This window comes from Miniopterus natalensis, chromosome 6 (assembly GCF_054644295.1).
Source record: "Miniopterus natalensis isolate mMinNat1 chromosome 6, mMinNat1.hap1, whole genome shotgun sequence".
NCBI lineage: Eukaryota > Metazoa > Chordata > Mammalia > Chiroptera > Miniopteridae > Miniopterus > Miniopterus natalensis.
The window spans coordinates 90,603,186-90,622,822 of record NC_142086.1 but is presented as its reverse complement, the minus strand read 5'-3'; the positions used below and the strand labels follow the sequence as shown (position 1 = coordinate 90,622,822).

Here is a 19,637-nt window from a genome sequence, read left to right as displayed (position 1 = left end):
TTGTGTAACAGCTCGGATAACCTGGGTCTTTGCGTACTAGTTGTCGGATAACCTACAACTGTTCCTCCTTTCTAACGATTTTAAGCAGAGAGATAAAAGGCGGCAGAAAGTTCCTTCTACCTCTGCCCAGATAGGAGTTTACAAAACCCGCAAAGAAAGGCAACAGGCAAGGCTTGTCAGAAACAACAGTTTGCATCCAAGTCCTTAAACATATAAAACAAAACAAAGCTTTTACGTTGCAAATGTCAATCTTAATTTCTCTCCCCCTTTTAAAAATTTAATGGGATGGTAAGAAAACACTCAACCTTGTAAATCAGTAATACCCAGGCAATCGGGTAATTCATTATACAACAGGTCAGGTGTGGGTCCAGCTTTTCTCCCAGCAGGACTTCTCTTTACAAATTACTAGGTCAGCATTTACCACAAAGCCAACGGCAAACACAAACCTTGACTGAACAGCAAAACAAACATGAAACCCACTAACTTTTACCTCATGATTAAAATGCTAAAAGTGAGAACTGTTACAGATGAAAGTGCACACTAGCAGACGCCTACTTCCACCAGAAGCCTAACTCGGACGCCGCAAGGGCGAGCAGCTCCAGCGTCGCCGCGAGCAGCCCTGCACCTGGCGCGGGGCAGGAAGACCAGCACACGTGAGTTTGTTACGAAAATAGAGTTTATTAAAAACATCCTATTGTCTGAGGAGCTTTCACTGTTAACCTTGTCTTAAATTAAAAAAAAAAAAATAGAGAGCACTTCTAATTACGATTTGTAAACTTTTTAAAGTCAAAACTTTTAAAAAGTTACAGCAAAAAGGGTAATATTTATTCATATTTTCAGCATTTTTTGTTATTTTGTGGCTATTTTTAAATAGAGGGAAGCAATCAAATTGCTTACAAAGCCCCACAACTACCGTGGGCGCCGGCGGAGCAAATATAATACAGCATCTGTACACTCGGCTCTGCGTGCAGCGGAGCCACCTGACCGCGTCTCTAGCGAGCCTCTGCTGCGGGGCCGGCGTCCTTCTCGGGCTCGGCGGATGAGGTAGCCTCAGCAGGCGGCTCTTCAGCAGGCTTCGCGGGCACAGGCTCAGGCGCCCCCTTGGCAAGTTCTGAGCCCGTGTCTGGGTTTCCCGCTTGGCTAGGAGGCTCGGCGGCCCTGTCTGCCACCTCGGGCCTCTCCTTGGCTCGGCTCTCCTCCTTCTCTCTGCGAGACTCTCTATCCCGGGAATCTCTCTCCCTGTCGCGGTGTCCGCCGGACCGTCTGCTTCTGTCCTCCAAGTCTCTGTGCCTGTCCCGGTCAGGGCTCCTCCTTCCCCACTCTCTCCTCTCCCGGCCACCACTCTCCCTCTCGTCGTTTCGGTACCGGTCCCGGTCATTTTCCACCCTATTTCCAAAAGATCTTCTTCCAAACCTCTCTTGGTCTCTACCTGAATTGAACTGCTGCCTGTTGTCATTTCTGAATGGCTGTGGTGGCTGTGTTGGTGGTGGCTGCTGTGTTGGTGGCGGCTGCTGTGTTGGTGGTGGCTGCTGCTGTGGCTGCTGCCTCCCGTCTCTGTCTTCGGGGCCCCCTGGGCCTGGCCCCGGGCCCCCGAGCCCTGGCATGCCACCAGGCCGCACAAAGGGGCCGTGTGGTGGGAAGGGGCCTTTCATCCCGTGAGGCGGGGGCATCCCAAAGCCCCCTGGTCCAGGTGGGGGGCCTCTGTGCATCATGTGTGGTGGCATGGGCCGTGGCGGCATCAGCGGGAACCGCTGTAAGTGTGGGGGGGGCATCCCCGGAGGGCGCTGCAGTGGGATCAGGCCAGGGCGGGCACCAAGAAGACCGGTAGATGGTGCCTGAAGCCCGATGACAGGACCGGGCGCAACTCCTTGAGTACCTAAAAGGCAAGGAAAGTAAAAATGTAAACAAAATAAAGAGAAGAGGGCGCTGTATCTTCAACCGTCTCCTGTGCAGCTTGAAGCAAAATAAAACTCCATCCACCATCTTCAGAGTTTGTATTGTTTGCCAGTCTACCTGTCACTCAACAGAGGGCCTGGTGACAGCGACAGCCAGCAGTTGAAGGTACACCGTGCATTAAATTAAGATACAGATCATCAGTACACTGTACGGATTAGCATCTAAGTAGAGGTCAGAACGAGCTGGACAAGGAAACTGATACACCAACTTCGGGGAAGAGGAGGGACCCTTCCTGAGGAAGGAGCTGCTCACCACTCAGAACACTCGATGCCTGAGAAACACAATGTGCTCAAGGAACAAAGGACTGAACTGCGCGAGCCAACTGAAGTTACTCCAGGTGCACTCTCAGGAAAGGCAAGTCCTGATCCGACTCAGTACCGCTGAGCCAAGTCCGGCAGCGGGCACTCTGATTCCGAGTCACTACTAGGTACGCCCTGTGTAGCTGTCTGCAGTAAGTAGCCCTCCAACACTCATGCAGGTGACATAAAGACCCGCACAGAGCTGCAGCATTAATTGGTACAGGTCCCTTTTGAAGCGTAGGGCATGGTGCAACTTGCTGGACTGAGACGCCCACTTAGTTCCAGCCGCTCAGCCTTCCACCTTCTAGTCCTCCTACAGAGGTGGCGAGACTGACAGAGCCGGTGCTGCTGAAAGTGACAAGGACGTGCCGGCTCTCTTTCCACTCTCGTGAGGATTGATCATGCTTGTTTAAGAATTATACAAATTCAACAACCCACCACTTATGCAATGGGAAAGAGGTATTTCTGTTGGGTTCATCACTTAAGTAACAGAAAGGCCGTGTTCTCTCTTTATTTCTCTGCAAATAGGAACATCATGAGGCAAACACCATGCAGGCAGGAGTTACTGTAATGGATGTGTCTCAGATACCGTCGGAAGATGCTAATCACGCATGTGCCGCAAGCCGGCCTTGGTCATGGGCGACGGCCGTCCATGTGGCTGCTGACAGCAAATGTCTGAAAGCCAACCCAACATTCAACACGGAGTATCTGCACCTTTCCCAACGTCCTGCTGTTTTGTTTCTGCCTTCAGTCACCTCCTCCCACCCGCTGGAACAAACATTTAACAAGTCCGGCTGGCTCCCAGGTTTTCTGTATAAACTATTAATACAAATATGATAAACAAGACTTTCTGCTTCGGTTGTTGCTCCTCATAAGATGTGGCCCAGTCCTGTTCTGCAGGGCTTAAGCACATGGACACGCACCAGCTCTGGTATTTACTCAGAACGCCTTCTTTCAAATGCTCAGGGACAGATGTTTGCTGACATATAAGCTTATGAGGTCTGACCTTAGAAACGGGGATAATTACACCTGCCTCTGGTTCAGATTAAATGGCAGGACAGACACAGGGTGAGCTAAGAGCCTGGCACAGGGTAAGTGCTGGAACATTACTCCACACATCCATGCTGACCGTTGATAAATATCCTAACGCTAAATATCTAATGCAAAAACAAACATCAGTTTTTATTTCCCATAATCAAGATCACTTAAACAAGTCTAACTTTACTTCCCACCAGCTTTTATTCAAGGACTAACGACCAGCATCTCCTGTTATGGAAGCCAGAGCATCCACAGGCTCCAGGGGCCCACAGCGCATTTTTGAGTAACACTAAGAAAATGGGTAGGGGGTTGAAAGCACTTTATCTTGAAAGAATTAAGTTCAGATGAGTCTTTGAGAGGAAACAGTGACTCCTCAGGGAAACAGAGGGTCCTATTCCTCATTTCCGCACAGCGATGGGCCTCCCAGGCCACCACTCTGACGGTGGCCAAAGGGTGCAAGGCTGCCTCCCCGGTACACAGGAGAATTGAGCCTTGTAAAGTATAACCCCTCTCTCTAGTCCTATTAAACATGGTTTAAGGGTACACACAGATTCACTTAACAGGGTTAACAGTTGCACTTGCCATCTATACCTATACCTGTATCTATAGATCTACATACATATTTAACCCTCTCCCAAGGTGGTTTTTTCCACACATCGACTAGTTGCCTCCCATACACGCCCTGACTGGGGCTGGGGATTGAGGCTGCAACTGAGGTACATGCCCTTCACTGGAATCGAACCCAGGACCCTTCAGTCAATGGCCCGACACTCTAACCACTGAGTGAAATTGGCTAGGTCTTCACTTACCATATATTTAAACCACCTACAAAGCACAGTGTTTTTTACAAAGAAAAATATTGCTTAGTTCACCTATTCTACACGTGGATATTTGTATTTGGGATTTGCTTAAAATGTTACACACCAGGAAGGGGATTCGAGTGTTTAACTAAGTGGATTTCCCTTAGTCGTCACGGACCAACAGGTTTTACAGATTCCTCAAGGAACAGGCCCACTGTCCCAAACACTGGACTCCAGAGCACAGAAATGGTGAAACTGAGTAGTTTTTGTTTGGCTTATCTGTAATTCTTTATGTTCTTGCAGTGAACATGTGTTGCTTTCATAATAAAAGTTATATTTACAGTCGGGCGTGGCTCAGTGGTTGAGCGTGGACCTAGGATCCAGGCGATCAGGGTTCGATTCCCGGTCAGGGCACATGCCTGGGGTGGACTACAGCCAATCAATGACTTTCATCATTGATGTTTCTATCTCTCTCTCTCCATCTCCTTTCCTCTCTCTGAAATCAATAAAGATATAAAAAAAAAACAACCAAAAAACCCAAGTATCTCTTATAAAAAAAAGTTATATTTAATTGAAAAATATATCTGGTGGGGTGGCATGAGCCCCTGGTATGCATGCTCTCACTCGTATTTTTATTAGGAAAGCTGGCATTATGCATCGGCCAACGGGACATACGGTGAGTCACCCACCTCTAGAGAGCATTCGAAGCAGTAATTCATGTTCTCTGCTAGTATGCACAATCCCACTGACGAGTTTTCTAAAGTAACGAATTCATTCACACATACATGGTACACCTGAGCTTCACATCATTAACCTGTTTAATGTGCTGGGGACATAGAACTCTCCCTTCAAACAGGACGCAACCTGGTAGAGACAGAGGTTGATTGCTGATGGCGACGCACAGCCAGCATGGTGACCAAGCGCAACTGAGGAAGCCAGGTGCTCGCAGGTGAGTGGAGCCCTGGGGGAGGTCTGCGTGGAGTCTCAGAGGAAGGACACACAGGGCCGGCACGAGTAGGGACACACCTGACTGGGCACGAGCAGCAGCCTCTGAGAGGTTAGCAAGGTGAAGCAGCGACGTGTGTTGTTCCGAGAACTGCAACAGTGTTCGATGGGAACAGCTGGAACTACAGGAGGTGAGACTTACTACTGAAGCAAGAAAAGATGTGCGCACATGGGTCCCTGCCAGCTTGAGGACAGACGATGGCGGCGAGGTTGAGCAGGTGGGGTGGGCCGGGCGCTTAGGTCTCCACTGCAAGTGTGAGGAGGAGCCCGAGGAGTTTCTAGCAGGGAGGAGCGTATGCTCCCGTCTGAGGGGTCCTGCAAGGAGCACTCGAGAAAGCACAGCAGGATGGTGGAGAGCAGAGGCTCTGATCCAGGGGACGAGATGAGGGCGATGTGTAGTGGGCAGGGCCACAGGGCTCGAGAGTGGGAGAGGGCATCAATGCAACGTGGGGTCTAGGCAGAGAAGCCAGTCTTCCAGACAGGACAAAGTTCACATGGAGACAGGGTTGCAGGGCCTGCCTGGGTCACCGCCGGTGGAAATGTGCCAAGGAAACTGTTTACTGTGTGAACACCCAGAGCTCACCAGGGGAGGGTCACGGTTACCCAGAACACAGGTAAAACAGAAAAGGGAAGAGTTCAGACCTGAGAAAATTCCTTCGATTAGAAGACTAAAATTTCTAATATAGCAAGATTTTAAGGTGGACCAAGAAAATGACAGCCCAAAATGTCAAGTTTCAAGTTTAAGAAATATATTGGAGTTTAACTCAAGATGACCAAGACTTAACTGGTATTTCCTACGATGAGCCAGAAAACGGCTGTTTCACAATTAAAAATAAAAGTCAAGGTTAAAGGGTTATTGCTGCGTACAGCTAAGATGGTCAGAATCAGATGAAATAAAAGGCAGGTATGTTAAAGGGCTATAGGGGTGCTGAGGGGAGTGTGGATCCTGACATCTCAGGAGAAGGTAAACAAGGGTCATAGAAGGTGTGTGACGGGGCCAGAGTGCACTGTCAGGGAGATGGGCAGCTGCCACAGGCCTGAATTAGACCCTGTGGGAGGGACCACCTGCTTGTTAGCCGCATCCAGAGAGGGCCTACATTTAAATGGGATCTTTATGGAAAAACAGGGCTTAGCTAAGGGAAAGAGGGAGCGGAGTGGGGGAGGCAGAGGGAACACCCAGAGGGAAGCTGGAAAGGCAGGCAGTCTGGCTGGCAGCCAGCGAGGTGGCCTGCTGTCCTCCACTGCCTCCTGGAGTCCTGGCTCCTTCATTACAAGTAAACCCCATCACTTCCAAATCCTTATGTTTAATATTCCAAGGTCTCACCCCTTAACAAAGCAATCTCCAGTCCCACCAGGGTCACCTCAACGCCGTGTTTTACTTCCCTCCTTACCTGCCTGGTGTCCAAGGTCTCTCTTTGCGTTGGTGTTACGTGCAGCTCTTCTACCTAAGCCGCACCTGAATGTGCTCCCCCGCCCCCCCCCCCCCCCGGACATTTACAACCACAGCCACAGTCCCCCTTGATTCTGGCCAGCAGACCAAACTCCCCGTCATTCTCATGTCCTCACAAACCCACTTCACCTGTTAACACTTCTCCTCAATCGTGTCTATCCTTAACTGGTGTATAGTTTAATAAGAAACTTATTCAGATATAATTCAGAGCCCAGTTTGCCCACATGAAGTGTACAACTCAATGGTTTTTAGTCTGTTCAGGGTTGGGTCACCGTCACAACCACCTTTGGAATATTTTCACACACACCCTTTACCCACTAGCCAGTCCCCCCCCCCCCCCCCCCCAAGCCAGGTGCTGTGTGTGTGTCTCAGTGGACTTGCCTGTTGTGGACAGTTCATGGACGGAATCAATGTGTCGTCCTCTGCGACTGGCTGCTTCCCTCAGCGCATCTTTCTGAGCTCGTCCACGTGTCATATAGGAACACCTTGCCTCACGGCACTTCACAGACCCTGCATTTTTTTTTTTACCCAAATTGAAGGTTTGTGGCGAACCTGCATTGATCAAGTCTATCAGCACCATTTGCTCACTTTGTGTGTCTGTCAAGTTTTGGTATTCCTCACAGTACTTTAAGCCTTTTCATGACTAATCACAGGGATCTATGATCTTAATGTTACAACTTTGTTTTGAGGCACCCAAACCTCGCCCATTAGGATGGTAAACATAATCCATAAATGCTGTGTGCTAACTGCCCCACCGACCAGCTCCCCTTCTCCCTGCCCCCCCCCCCCCCCCGCCTACTTGTTCCCTGAGACACAATATCTGAACTACGCCACTGAACAACCCTACCATGGCCTCAAGGTTTTCAAGTGAAAGGAAGAGTTGCCGGTGCCAATGTACACTGAAAGGTGGAACGGGTTAAGCTTAGTGAGGAAGGCACGTCAAGGGCTGAGATGGGCCGAAAGCATGGCCTCTTGCACCCACTAGCTGAGTGCAAAGGAAACGTTCCTAAAGGGGATGAAGAGCGCTGCTCCAGTGAGCACAGGCGTGAGTGCGAAACAGACCTGCTGCTGTGGAGAAAGGGTTAGTGGTCTGGACAGAGCACACCAGCCACCATGTTCCCTGAAGCCAAAGCCCAACCCAGAGCAGGGCCCTCACTGTCCTCGATTCTGTGGAAGCTGAGAAGGGAGAAGCTGCAGGAGGCAAGTGTGAAGCTGGTGGAGGCTGGTTCATGAGGCTTAAGGAAAGAAGCCACCTCCATAAATGTGCCAGGTGAGGCAGCAAGTGCTGAGGCAGAAGCTGCAGCAAGTTCCCCGGGAAGCTGGCTAAGATAGTTAGTGAAGGTGGCTGCACTCACCCAGATTTCCAATGCAGTAGGTGAGACAGCCTCGTGGGAAGAAGCCGCCACCTACGGCCTTCATAGTGAGAGAGATGCCGGTGCCTGGATTCAAGCTTCGAGGACAGGCTGCCTCTTGTTAGGGGCTCATGCAGCTGTGACTTTAAGTTGAAGCCAGTGCTCACTTACCACCCGAAAATTCCAGGGCCCTTAGGAATATGCTCCATCTACTCTGCCTGTGCTCTATAAATGCATAACAAAGCCTGATGACAGCACGTCTGTGTACAACACTGTTTACTGAATATTTTAAGCCCACTGTTGAGACTACTGCTCAGGAAAAAAAGACTCCTTTCAAAATATTACCGCTCATTGAGTGCAACTGGTCACCCAAGAGCTCTGATAGAGATGTCTAAGGACGTTAGTGTTTCCATGCCCGCTGACACAGCATCCATTCTGCAGCCCATGGACCCAAGAGTAATTTTGATTTTCAAGATTCTTACTATTTAAAAATACATTTTGTAAGGCACAGTGATTCCTCTGATGGATCTGGGCAAAGAAAACTGAAAACCTTCTGGAGAGGATTCACCATTCTCGATGCATTAAGAACGTTTGTGATTCGAGGGAAGAGGTCACAGTAGTTGGAAGATGCTGATTCCTGCCCTCAAGGATGACCTTGAGGGGCCAAGACGGCAGTGAGGAAGTACCTGGAGATGTGGTGGAAACAGCATGAGGACCAGAACTAGAGGTGGAGCCTGAAGAGGGGGCTGAACTGCAGCCGGGACAGAATGGAGGAGCTGCTACTTGTGGACGGGCACAGAAAGTGGTTTCCTGAGACGATCTACTCCTGGTGAAGGTGCCATGGAGACGGTCAGGAGGACAGCTGCTGAAGCAGCAGCAGGGTGTGAGGGGGCAGATTACAACTCAGAAAAAAGTGTCAACTGACGAGGAAAACTTCATTTTTGTCTTAAGAAATTGCCACCCTGAGCCAGCAGACGTCAATATCCAGCAAAGACCCTCCATCAGCAAAAAGATTACGACTCCCTGAAGCCTCAGATGAGGGATAGCACTTTTTAGAAATAGTGATTTTTAGTTAAGGTATGTACATTTTTTAGACATACTACTATTGCACACTTAACAGACTACAGTGTAGTATAAACATAACTTTTACATGCTCTGGGAAATTACTGTGGTATTTGCTCCAGTGCGGTGGTCTAGAGCCAAACCTGTAACCTCTCTGAGGTGAGCCTGTCCTTTCCCTTCTATTACCAAGTAATATTCCACTATATGAATATGCAGCACTTTATCCTAGTCGGTTTATCATTAAAAAAAGATAAAGGCCTGTAGAAACAGACTTTCACCCAACCACCAACCACCGAATCGGCTGCTTCACCTGCACGGCCTCCATGCTTCCACCTGTGAACACGTGCTCTAAAGGCCGAGTCCCTGACTCGGACCCTGATTCCAATCCCTCACCTACATAAGGCTATCAACCTAGCAGACATCTCTCTCTTGCATCAAAAGTTTCCCCTCCACTGGATTTTCCAATAAACATACTATAATTTCACCCATCTTTTAGATATAAAAACATCTCCTTTCTGCGGTTGCCCCATTTACTGATCCCATATATAGAAAATCTCAGAGGGGCCCAGTCACTGTATATTGTATGCATTTCTCCTGACCCGGTGTATACAACTGGGCTTTGGGCCCATCCCTTCAGGGAAGCCACACTTCTGAAGGTCATCCAGACTTCATTCCACTAAGTGCAGTTAAGTCACCTCTTTGACCCATGAATGGCACCTGATAGCTGGCTTCTCCCTTCTACCTGAACTCTCCACCTGGTTCCAGCATACCTCCCCCCACTGGCCTCCTGCCGAGTCCTCTCAGTATCCTCTGCTGGGCAGATCAGTATCGGGTAGTTTAAATACATGGGTGTTGGAGCAATGCCCCCTCGAACCCTAGCTCCGCCACCGGCAGCTGTGACCTGGCACAGGCTGCTCTATCTTTTTGTGCTCTGGTTTCCTCATCTACGAAGTGGGGTCACTGGTCTACCACACAGGGCTGTACGAGCTGAACGACAGATCTACACAAACTCCTCATGAGAGTTCCCAGAACACAAACGACGTGCTTACGCCTCAGTTCTCAGCGTGCCTTCCACTGCTCAGTGCTGAAGTACCAGTCTCTCTACTGCCCCCCTTACGTTCCCTCCTCGGGTAACCTCACAGGCTCCAGGGGCTGCACTGACATTGGGATACACACCATCAGACTTTATTTACAGGCTTTACTTACCACGTGCGCCTGGGTACCAAAGTTGAAACATCCCGCACTGCCACTTGCTAGCCTCATAAACCCCTTCTCCTTGGCATCCGCCCACCTCAGGAATGGCAATTACATTCTACCAACTGCTCAGGCCAGAAACTCACTTTTGACTCCTTTCTCTCACACCCCATATTTAAGTTATAAGGCAATTCTAAGGCTCCATCTTCAGAGTAAACTCAGAATCCAACACTCACTGCCTCAGCTGTACCCCCAACCAACACGAGCAGCATTCAAACTAGTCTCTTCCACTCTTACTGCTTCCTCCGTCTGTTCTCCTCAGAACCACCACAGTGACCCTTTAAAAATGTCAATCAGATTATAGCCCTTGGTTCAAGCCCTATACTTCCCATCACACCCAGCTGGTTCTCGGCAACTTCTCTAAACTCAGCACCTGCCACCTCCTCTTCAGCCACACTAGCCCACTGTGGCCCCTCAAACAAGTCAAGTCCGTTCTCAATCAGGGCCCCTCTCTTGTTCTCCCTGAAGCCCTTTCCTCTGTGTTTACCAGGCTTGTTCCTCTATCACTTCTCTCCATACTCCCTCCTCACCCACCCTATGTAAAACAGCACATTCCACTGACTCTCCTCCAACCCCTAAACTGTTCTCTGCTTTACTCTTTATAAAAATATCCCCATATGAAACGATTATTTCACTTATTACCTAAGTCCCTATGGGAACACGAGTTCCAGGAAGACAAGCCTTGGCTGGCTCCCATGGGTACTGAGCACACACACGCTGACTGTATAAACGGAGGGTGGCGGCAGAGGGGACCACCAAGCTCATTAAGCAGAAGGTCAGTCTGGGGGCAGGTGCAGAGACTGCAGGTCCCTGGCTCTGCCCCGGGTGGTGAGGCTCTTCCCGCTGCATCTGAGACGACCAAGACTGGAAAGGGTGCATCTCCTCAAGCCCCTTCGCTGTCTGTGCCCAGCAGCAGCTCTGCCTATTCCGAGTTGATCCTGACAGTGTCACCGAGGCATTTTGCATGAATCTAACACAAAACTTCCCACTCAAGGAGAAAGACCAACCCCTCCTCTCCCACACCGAGCCCCTGAGACCCCCAGGTGTGGCTACATGTTCATGAAGTGTTTAGTCCAGACCTTCAGAAAATGAAAATAGCACAATCTATGCATGTATTACTTTTGCCTAGACTCACCAATTAACATTTAAGGCATAATTATTTTGACTCCCAGGCGATTCCTACAGCAGGCACTGTGTTGGGAGCTGGAGAGAACAGAGTTTAAGGAGCTAAGTTTTAAAGAATTAAAGTACATTTCAGATTAGACATTAAGATTATTTTTAAAATCATGCTCAGAATGTTAGAGGTTTTAAAGAGAAATTTGAATTTTCAATCATACGCAGATATACTGAGATCTATTTTTAGCATAATGTAAACTTTTGATAAAATCTAACACAAGAACCAGAATTTCAAATAAAGAAAATCAGAGGCTGATTATCACTTTAAAATGACTCCTTTTGTTTTTGTTTTACAAAATAATGTACGATAAGTTTTGTCTGACCATTTCCTTACACACAGTTTACTTACAGTAGCTTTTTAGAATTCCAGTTTGTATGCTACTATTTTACTATAATCGGCAGTGTCACAGCCATAACTTAGACATAAGGGCTACAATACCAGAATTAAGAAGCTTCAAGCAGTCTCCAAGTGAGGTTACCCACACACAACTTCATTTTCAGTGTCAGCAGGCAAAACATCTTACCTGAAACTCTTCACAGCAGTATCTAACAAAGTCACCTGGCGCCCGGAGCTCCTGCCCCTCCCACCCTCCTCAGGCCTGGAGCTCCTGCCCCTCCCACCTTCTTCAGGCCCCCCCAGCCCCCGGAGCGTCTGTTCCAGAGGCAAAGGAAAGAGGCTCTGTAGGCCCAAGCACTGCAGCTGGGGAGATGGAGGCAATGTGATGAACAGCTTTCAAGTTTTTGCAAAGCAAGACCTTCCCCATGTTTTGTTTGAAGTGCTTCACCTTCTGAGAAAATAGTGTATTCGTGCATAAATTCATATCCAAGCAAACATCTGTTGTGGATTCACTGCTATTAATTTAGCTGATGAACAGTGTTATATACTAACTTGAAGGCACTGTGATGAGTATTTGGGAACCATTTCCACTGTGTAACACTAATGGAGTAACATAACGCATATTTTAAAGCTTTCCAAAGGAAAATACTTTTATAGGACAGTCACCGTGCTTTTTTCGGTACCAAATTGAACACCTGGTAGATTCTCTAGCTTGTATTTAATAGAATCAAATATTATAGCAAAATTTACAAGATACTAAGACACAAAAATTTTACTTAGAAATTTAGGTGTTATCATTAAAAAACCCCCACTACTTTTGAGGATATTCTTCATTTCCTCTAAATGTTATCCAAACCAGTCCATTGGTGCTATAATGTGCTAATTTAAATGTTAAAACTTACTGACTATAAAAAAAAAGTTGGGGGCACAGAAATCTAAGTAAAATCACCACAAATCAAATACCAATTTTTTTTAACCCTCCTCACTCAAGGGTATTTTTTCCATTGGTTTTTAGAGGGAGTGGGGGGAGGGAGGGAAAGAGGCGGAAGGAGGAGAGGGAGAAACACAGCCGTGAGAGAAACACATCGATTGGTTGCCTCCCACATGTGCCCCACCTGGGGCAAGGAAGGAACCTGCAACCCAGGTAACTGCCCTTGACCTGGAAGCAAACCTGCGACGCTTTGGTGCACAGGCCAATGTTCTAACCACAGAGCCACACCGGCCAGGGCTCAAGTACCAATTTTAAGTAACTACAGAAATCAATGGTAAAATTATCTTCTAGGCAGTTTTAAAAACTATACAAACTATTGCATAAAAGCAAACATAGCTATTTAAGTATAATGATTCACAAACCAATTCTGTCCACATAATTAGTGGACAAATTTGGGAATATGAACTCACATGCCTAATGTACCCATGCAAGGATATATGAGAACCAAGCCTGAAATACATCTAGCAGCTCAGGCTCTAGGCCACTAATCTTTGACTTTTGCTTTAAATTTTTGGTAACAAAAATTATTGATAAGTAGGAAGCAGTCTCACAAATACCCAATTCTTATTTGTAAATTTCACCATTTACAGCAGTGTTACAAAAATGGGGAGATTCTTTGCATATTAATAATTAAATGTATTTGGCAAGAAAAGAGGCTTTAAATTTCCACAAAAGGAATGAGTCCAACTTAGAATAATTTTTCCCTGAGAAGACATTTTGGATATACTAGTAAGAGTAGAGATATGTAACACAAACAAACATTTTTTTGGCGTATTTCTTTATTGTTTGAAGCACCAAAGTAACCCACATTTCACATTTACAATGAACATTTTATTTTAATAAAAATATGCTGTACAAAATATTATAGGTCCGTGCTATACACAAGTGAACATTTACACTTACACAGCAAACAGGATGAACTAAATCCCTACCACCTGTAACACTTCTCTCTCCTCAGTGACCCAAAGGCAGACTTACCGTCGGCTTTTATTAAAACCAGCACTTCCTACCAGCCATTATGGAGTGTGAAGCAATAAAAATGAATTTCTTTAAAATAAGCCATAATGAATTACTGTGTATCAAATATTTTATATTTTCAGATTATCAGTTACTAAAATATTCAGTTCTCTATAAATTTGGCAGCTCATGGTTCCAACACTTAAGTCTGATGATCAGAAAATTCCTTAAACCAGTCCACCCTTAAAGCACCCACTGCCTCCTGCCAGTATAATTGGGCCTCACTACAGACTTGGGAGATCTGTTTGGGTCCTGCTACTTAAAAATATTACTGCCACATTTCAGAAATTGAGATCCAAGCTAGTTAAGTCTCTCAGTGGTACATTCACCTTCCACTATAAAACTATTTGAGCATCATTAATGAGAATACAGATATGCTGTGCTACTTAAATAAAATACCACTGTGACTAACACACATTTTCTCAGTGAGCCGACTGAGGGAACTTGAATACCGTGTGCGCTTGCGATCTGGTCTAACCTACCACGAAACCATCCGAGGCAACCAAGTCACACCCCCCCCATAAAAAGTTTGTTTCCTTTGTCTGCCAAAAAAGTAACAGTTTAAGACAAATCATAACTAGTGTAATAGCACTTGAGAACTGCAGAGTAGAAACCCCCTCAGGTGTTCTCGGTAGTGTCTGCGACACCATTCGCCGAGCCGAGCCGACCCTGCGGCAGCCCAACTGTCAGCTGTCACGTGTGTGCCCACTGAGCCATCACCACACTGCCTGTCGTTCTCATTCCCCCTTTTCAGGTGAAGAGACTCAAGTTTAGTAGATACTTTACTTACTTCTAAGATTAAGGTTTCTGGTACAGCTCCCGCTTCTTTCTACTCTCATGAGAGAGAACATCAGAGCACCGAGGGCGCGTGAAGGCATCCTGAGCCCAGCCTTCCGCTACTGGGCAAGAGCAGCAGTGCCCACCTGTCACTGACCTTCAGCGCCTGCTGACCATTACACTCCTTTATCAAAAGGGTGGGACTGTGATGAGTCTTTTGGATAAATCTTCCCTTCTCTGCACATACATTAAAAAGGTCCCATTTCTCTGAAAGGTCAAAATTCATGGGATGTTCTTTTCGAGATTTCTAATTGAAGGAACATGGAAGGCTTTCCTTCTCTGACTGAAATTCTTTAAGAATGAATTTCTTTAAAATCAGCCACAATGAATTATTACTGTGTATCAAACATTTTATATTTTCAGGTTATCAGTTACTGAAATTGCATTTCAGTTAAAACTGCTTATTTTAACAAGTTTTCATTTTAATGTTATGTCAAATTTTAAACCTTTCCAGATTTGGAAGAGCCTTCAAATTGTGTTTAGAAACACAGTTTCTAAATTGTATTTTAAAAGTTATGAAGATTATCACAGGCGAAGCATAAACAGCAGGACACTGAAAACCATCCACTCACCCATCCACTTATTCATGTAACAGATGCCCTCACCAAGCCTCGGTTCTAGCGGGGATGCTGGTGATGAGGATGACCGAATGGACGTCAGGACAGGTATGTCAGGCAGCAGTAAATGCTAAGGAACTTATTTTTCTAGCAATGCTTAGCTTACTAAGTTTATTTTCCATGCTCACCAACTTTCGATCTGTTTTGTTCCATGTGGGATGCAGTTTAAACTACATTTCAGCAGTGGTAAGAAATGAAGGGCAGAGTCTTCATGACCTGATGTTAAATCAGAGGCGGGCTACTTTTTCCTCAAGGTTGTCGGACAGGTCTACACTCTCGGAGACATCTTCTCACTCACTCACTCAGTTTTGTAAATGGTCTCAGGGGGCCCAACACCCATGGATGCTAGACTAGAACACTTCACTTCCAATGGAATTCACAGGGATGGGGCGAAAGAAAGGGGTTGATCCAAAAATTCTATCCAACCCAGTTTCCATGATTCTTGTGAAACCATCTTATTACCAATATGAAAACAAAACATAACAAAACTCAGATCCAAAGATGTTAAGTTTCCCGGCTGCTAGTCCAGTGTTCCTTCTATTATGATTTCCAGGGTGTAGGCCTCTTAAGCAATCTCCTCATTAAATCCTTTGCCATCATTATTATGACTACTGCTACATTGTTTGTCACAAACTTTAATCCCAAATCCTCTTTTACTATTACTGAGACTGTGTACTAAGAAAAATAAAAATCAAGTTTATTATCAGCCTAAACTCAGTCTTGGAGAGGCCAGAAGGCGGCATGCCATTTAAAAAGAAACTGATTTTTAATATAAACGTAGGATAGGCACAAAGCAAAAATCTCTAGCAGTCCTGAAAGGTGTCGGTGAAAAGTAAAAGTCCTGTATTACAAACCCGTCACACAGCCCTACATCTCAGAGGTAACCAATGTGCTCCTTCCTAAAAGCCTGAGGCTGTGAAAGCAAACGTACCCCCCCCCCCCCCCCCCGAGAACACAGGGAAAGGCAGAACTGGAGCACTAAGGATGAATTAACCACCCATTGAGTTGAGTGTTAATTATACTTGGCAATACCACTTTCAGTACAATTTATTAATTAAAAGATGGTCAGTGTAACAAGGACATGACATATTCATTTATAACTCAAGGAAGCAAGGGAAAGGCCCCTTAGAGTTGTGAACAATCCAAATCACACTTCCTGTAACCACGGTACTCAAGTAGTCGGTCAAGTCCAACAACCTCTAGCAGGAGGAAACTGAAGGGTCTGTCTCTCAGGTAACAAAGCCGTTTTATTGCAACGGATCAAAGATCATTTTCTTTGCTAGCACACAAAGAATGATGCCAAAGTCCAGGGGTTTTAAATATATAAAAACTGGTCCAGACAGGGGAAAAAAACTATGTTGTCAAAGAAACGTTATCTCTTATAAAGTTGGGACATCTGGGGTTATGTTAGTCTTGGACTATGTACCAATTCCTCTTCCCAGACATTAATCACTTTTCTATACCAAATTAAGATGTGCAGACCCAAACGTTTATTCAAGACAAACAAACATAATTTCACCATGGAGGTTGTCTCTAGGCTACTCTCGGTAAAGACCAAGAACACATGTTTAATTTAGAGGGAGATCTTCCTCAAAGAAAAACATCAGCCTCAGAAGATTTTACCAAAATTACCAGTTTTAAAAAACAAACAAAACCAACTGACTTGGGAAAAGGAATAAAAACTAATGATAAAAAAATGAACTTACCCAGAAGTGACACAGGCTGGGTTACAGGAGGGGTGGGCAGACTCGTGGGTGCGGCGGGTGGCACGGCAGAGCCATACATTTTCACACTGTCACCAGACTCGGCGTTTCCTCTAGCCCCAGACACCACTGTTGGAATGGGATTTCCAATAGATAAGTCTTTTGTAGTGTCTTCATTTATACCAGCGATAGTAGCTAAGGAATATAATTACATCAACATGTGAAGCTGAATAATTAATTACCCCCCACCCACAGACTCTTGCCACACTCTAGACCCTATTACTAATCCACTCTCCCTCCACTCCCGACTCCAAGAGGAGAACTGAGCACCAAGGAAAACATGCTTACAGTTTGAGATGCTTATTGGTGGAGTGTGAGGAGGAGGAATGGACACTGGTGGAGTTATAGGAGGTGGGGGTCCAGGAGGAAGAAAACCTAGAATGAGAGAAACAATGTCACTCAGGCTGCATCAATTTATCTCAGACTCAAAAACAATGTCTTCTCTAACCACTTGGTGTACCTGGTGGTAAATGCATTGGGTTGAATCCTGGGCGTAAAAATGGCGGTGGCGGTGGTGGCGGAGGAACACCGGGACCAAAGCCCGGAGGAGGAATTCCCATGGGAGGCGTGAAGGTGGGTGGCTGGAGAGCACCGACCACAGGAGGGCCTGGCTGATGTGGTGGGACCTACAGAGAAAGGAAGAAGGAAATGCAGCCACACATCTAGCCATCCTCCCACCAACACAGTGAGCAGACAAAAAACATCTTGTTGAAAAAAATAGATGTTTCTAAATTTGTTCTTATTATGTGAATAAATTAGAAAACAGGTGGTACCTGTGCCTACCCTGAACGACAGAAATCAAAGTTTGCTCTCTACTTTATGACAGCAGGTTCACACTGAATCTCACCGGCATCTGTTGGTGAGCTGACAGAATAGGACATTAAAAGATGTGCCATGATCAGGTCAGTAATTCTGCAAATGTAATTCTAAGAAAAGCTATCTGAAAAGTTTCAGGGATTCAATACCAAGGTCAAACTGCTCGGCCAGTTCTGTGACCCCGAGCAAGTGCACTCTCTAGACCTCAGTTTATTCATCTGTAAAATGGAAAGTACCAACCTCACATGGGGATTAAAGAATTAATACATGTTAAGTGCTAGTGCCTGGCACTTTAATAAACATCCCAAAGATAAATATTTGCTATTGTTTAAAAAAAGTATGATAGATTTTAACAGATTAGCGAGGTTTCCTCAGCAAGTGCTGATAAACTTGGATCTCATGTACAACTCAAACCGAGGGGCACATCCAAAAGGTCAGCCTTAGAGTGACAACATAGAAGGTCCTTTTATAAAATGTCACAGCTGAAGTGAGAGCTTAGGTGACCCACTTTGTGTTAGTGCAGATTCACCTAGTCAGATTTAATGTGAGAAACAGAACTGAAGGCATTGAAAGACAAGAAAAATCTAGATCATACGTAAACCATGGGTCAACCATTTATAATTTTAACCCAAAGGTCTTTTATTTAGATTACGTAACAGGAAACCTGCTGAGTATTTAAGATACATTACCTCATTGAATCCTCAGAACCACTCTGACTTAGGAAGCACAGCAGAGCCAGAGCCAGGAAAGGGAATGCGCATATTACAGACAGGAAAGGAAGCCTGCCCAAGTCACACTGCTGAATCAAAGTGCAGCTGGGATTCAAACCCTGTTCTGCCAGAATCCAGACCCTCTAAGAATATACCTTCATGTTAAATAGCACTCTATTTATTTTTTAAAAAATTCATGATAGCACCACCCAAACTGAAGATGTAGAAACCATCTTTCCCTGGAAACAGCTGCTTGTTAGGTATAAATCGAAGCTCCCTCAGAACATAAGTCCATATAGAACAAAGATCTGATAAGAAAACAAGGTAAGAGTAAAAAGAGTAGAAGGAAATCTTAACAGGTTTGCACCTCCAGTCTGAAACACCATAATGTAAGATATTCGGTAATCTAGACAGATGTGAGGCAGCATGAGAGCATTCTGGCTTTATTAACATCATTTAAGAATGTGTTACAGAGCTTATCAACAACAGGTTCAATGTACCAAAAGATGACAAGTTAGTAACGTACATTTATGTACTAGTGAGTCTTTGAGTACAAGTCTACACGTACATCTACAGTAAGATTTGGAAAGGTGTGTTTCAGGAACTTGAGGGTTTAAGTAATGTCTGGAATGTTCTCACCTGTGGAGGAGGCACTGTTATAGGTGCGGGAACAGGAATAGGAGGCACAGGCACGGGCAGAGGCTTCGGTATGGGTGACACTGGTTCTGTGTGTGAGCTTTCTGCCCCTCCATTCTGAGCAACTTCATTTTCATGCTTCTTGGGAATTCCTTTCCAATCTATGGGAGTTAAGGAAATTTAACAGAAGCTTACCATGTTCAGCTCATAACTTTAAATCCAAATAATTTTTTATTAAATGCTGATTACAATCAAAACCAGCAGTCTGATGATGTTAAAGAAATGCCTATGCCAATCTTATAAATATTATTTAAATTATCAAACATGCAAAACAACAGGCTCACTGTGTGCCAGGCACTTCATGTATACTGAGCAATCTAATCCTCAGAACCACCTGTAACTGGTTCCTAATGATTATTCCCCCCAGGTTACAAATGAGGAAAACAAAGACAATCTGTTCAAGGTCGCACACTAGTAAGCAGCAGAGATGCAACCCCACCTAGACACACCTGGCTCTCATG

The 19,637-nt window shown here is 45.7% G+C and overlaps 1 protein-coding gene across 3 annotated transcripts in view; it reads right to left on the bottom strand.

Moving 5' to 3' along the window:
• Nucleotides 1–658: 658 nt before the first annotated feature.
• Nucleotides 659–19,637, bottom strand: part of SCAF4 (SR-related CTD associated factor 4) — a 55,449-nt gene continuing 36,470 nt past the window's right edge. For 2 of the 3 annotated variants that reach the window (XM_087818488.1, XM_087818489.1), the window contains exons 16-20: nucleotides 19,120–19,277; nucleotides 17,415–17,580; nucleotides 17,243–17,329; nucleotides 16,898–17,089; nucleotides 659–1,876 (exon numbers count right to left, since the gene is read on the bottom strand). In XM_087818488.1, the coding sequence (XP_087674614.1) occupies nucleotides 993–1,876; nucleotides 16,898–17,089; nucleotides 17,243–17,329; nucleotides 17,415–17,580; nucleotides 19,120–19,277 (1,487 nt within the window). In that variant the 3' untranslated portion in view covers nucleotides 659–992. The remainder of the gene's footprint in view (nucleotides 1,877–16,897; nucleotides 17,090–17,242; nucleotides 17,330–17,414; nucleotides 17,581–19,119; nucleotides 19,278–19,637) is intronic. The other variant, XM_087818490.1, reaches the window with a different exon arrangement.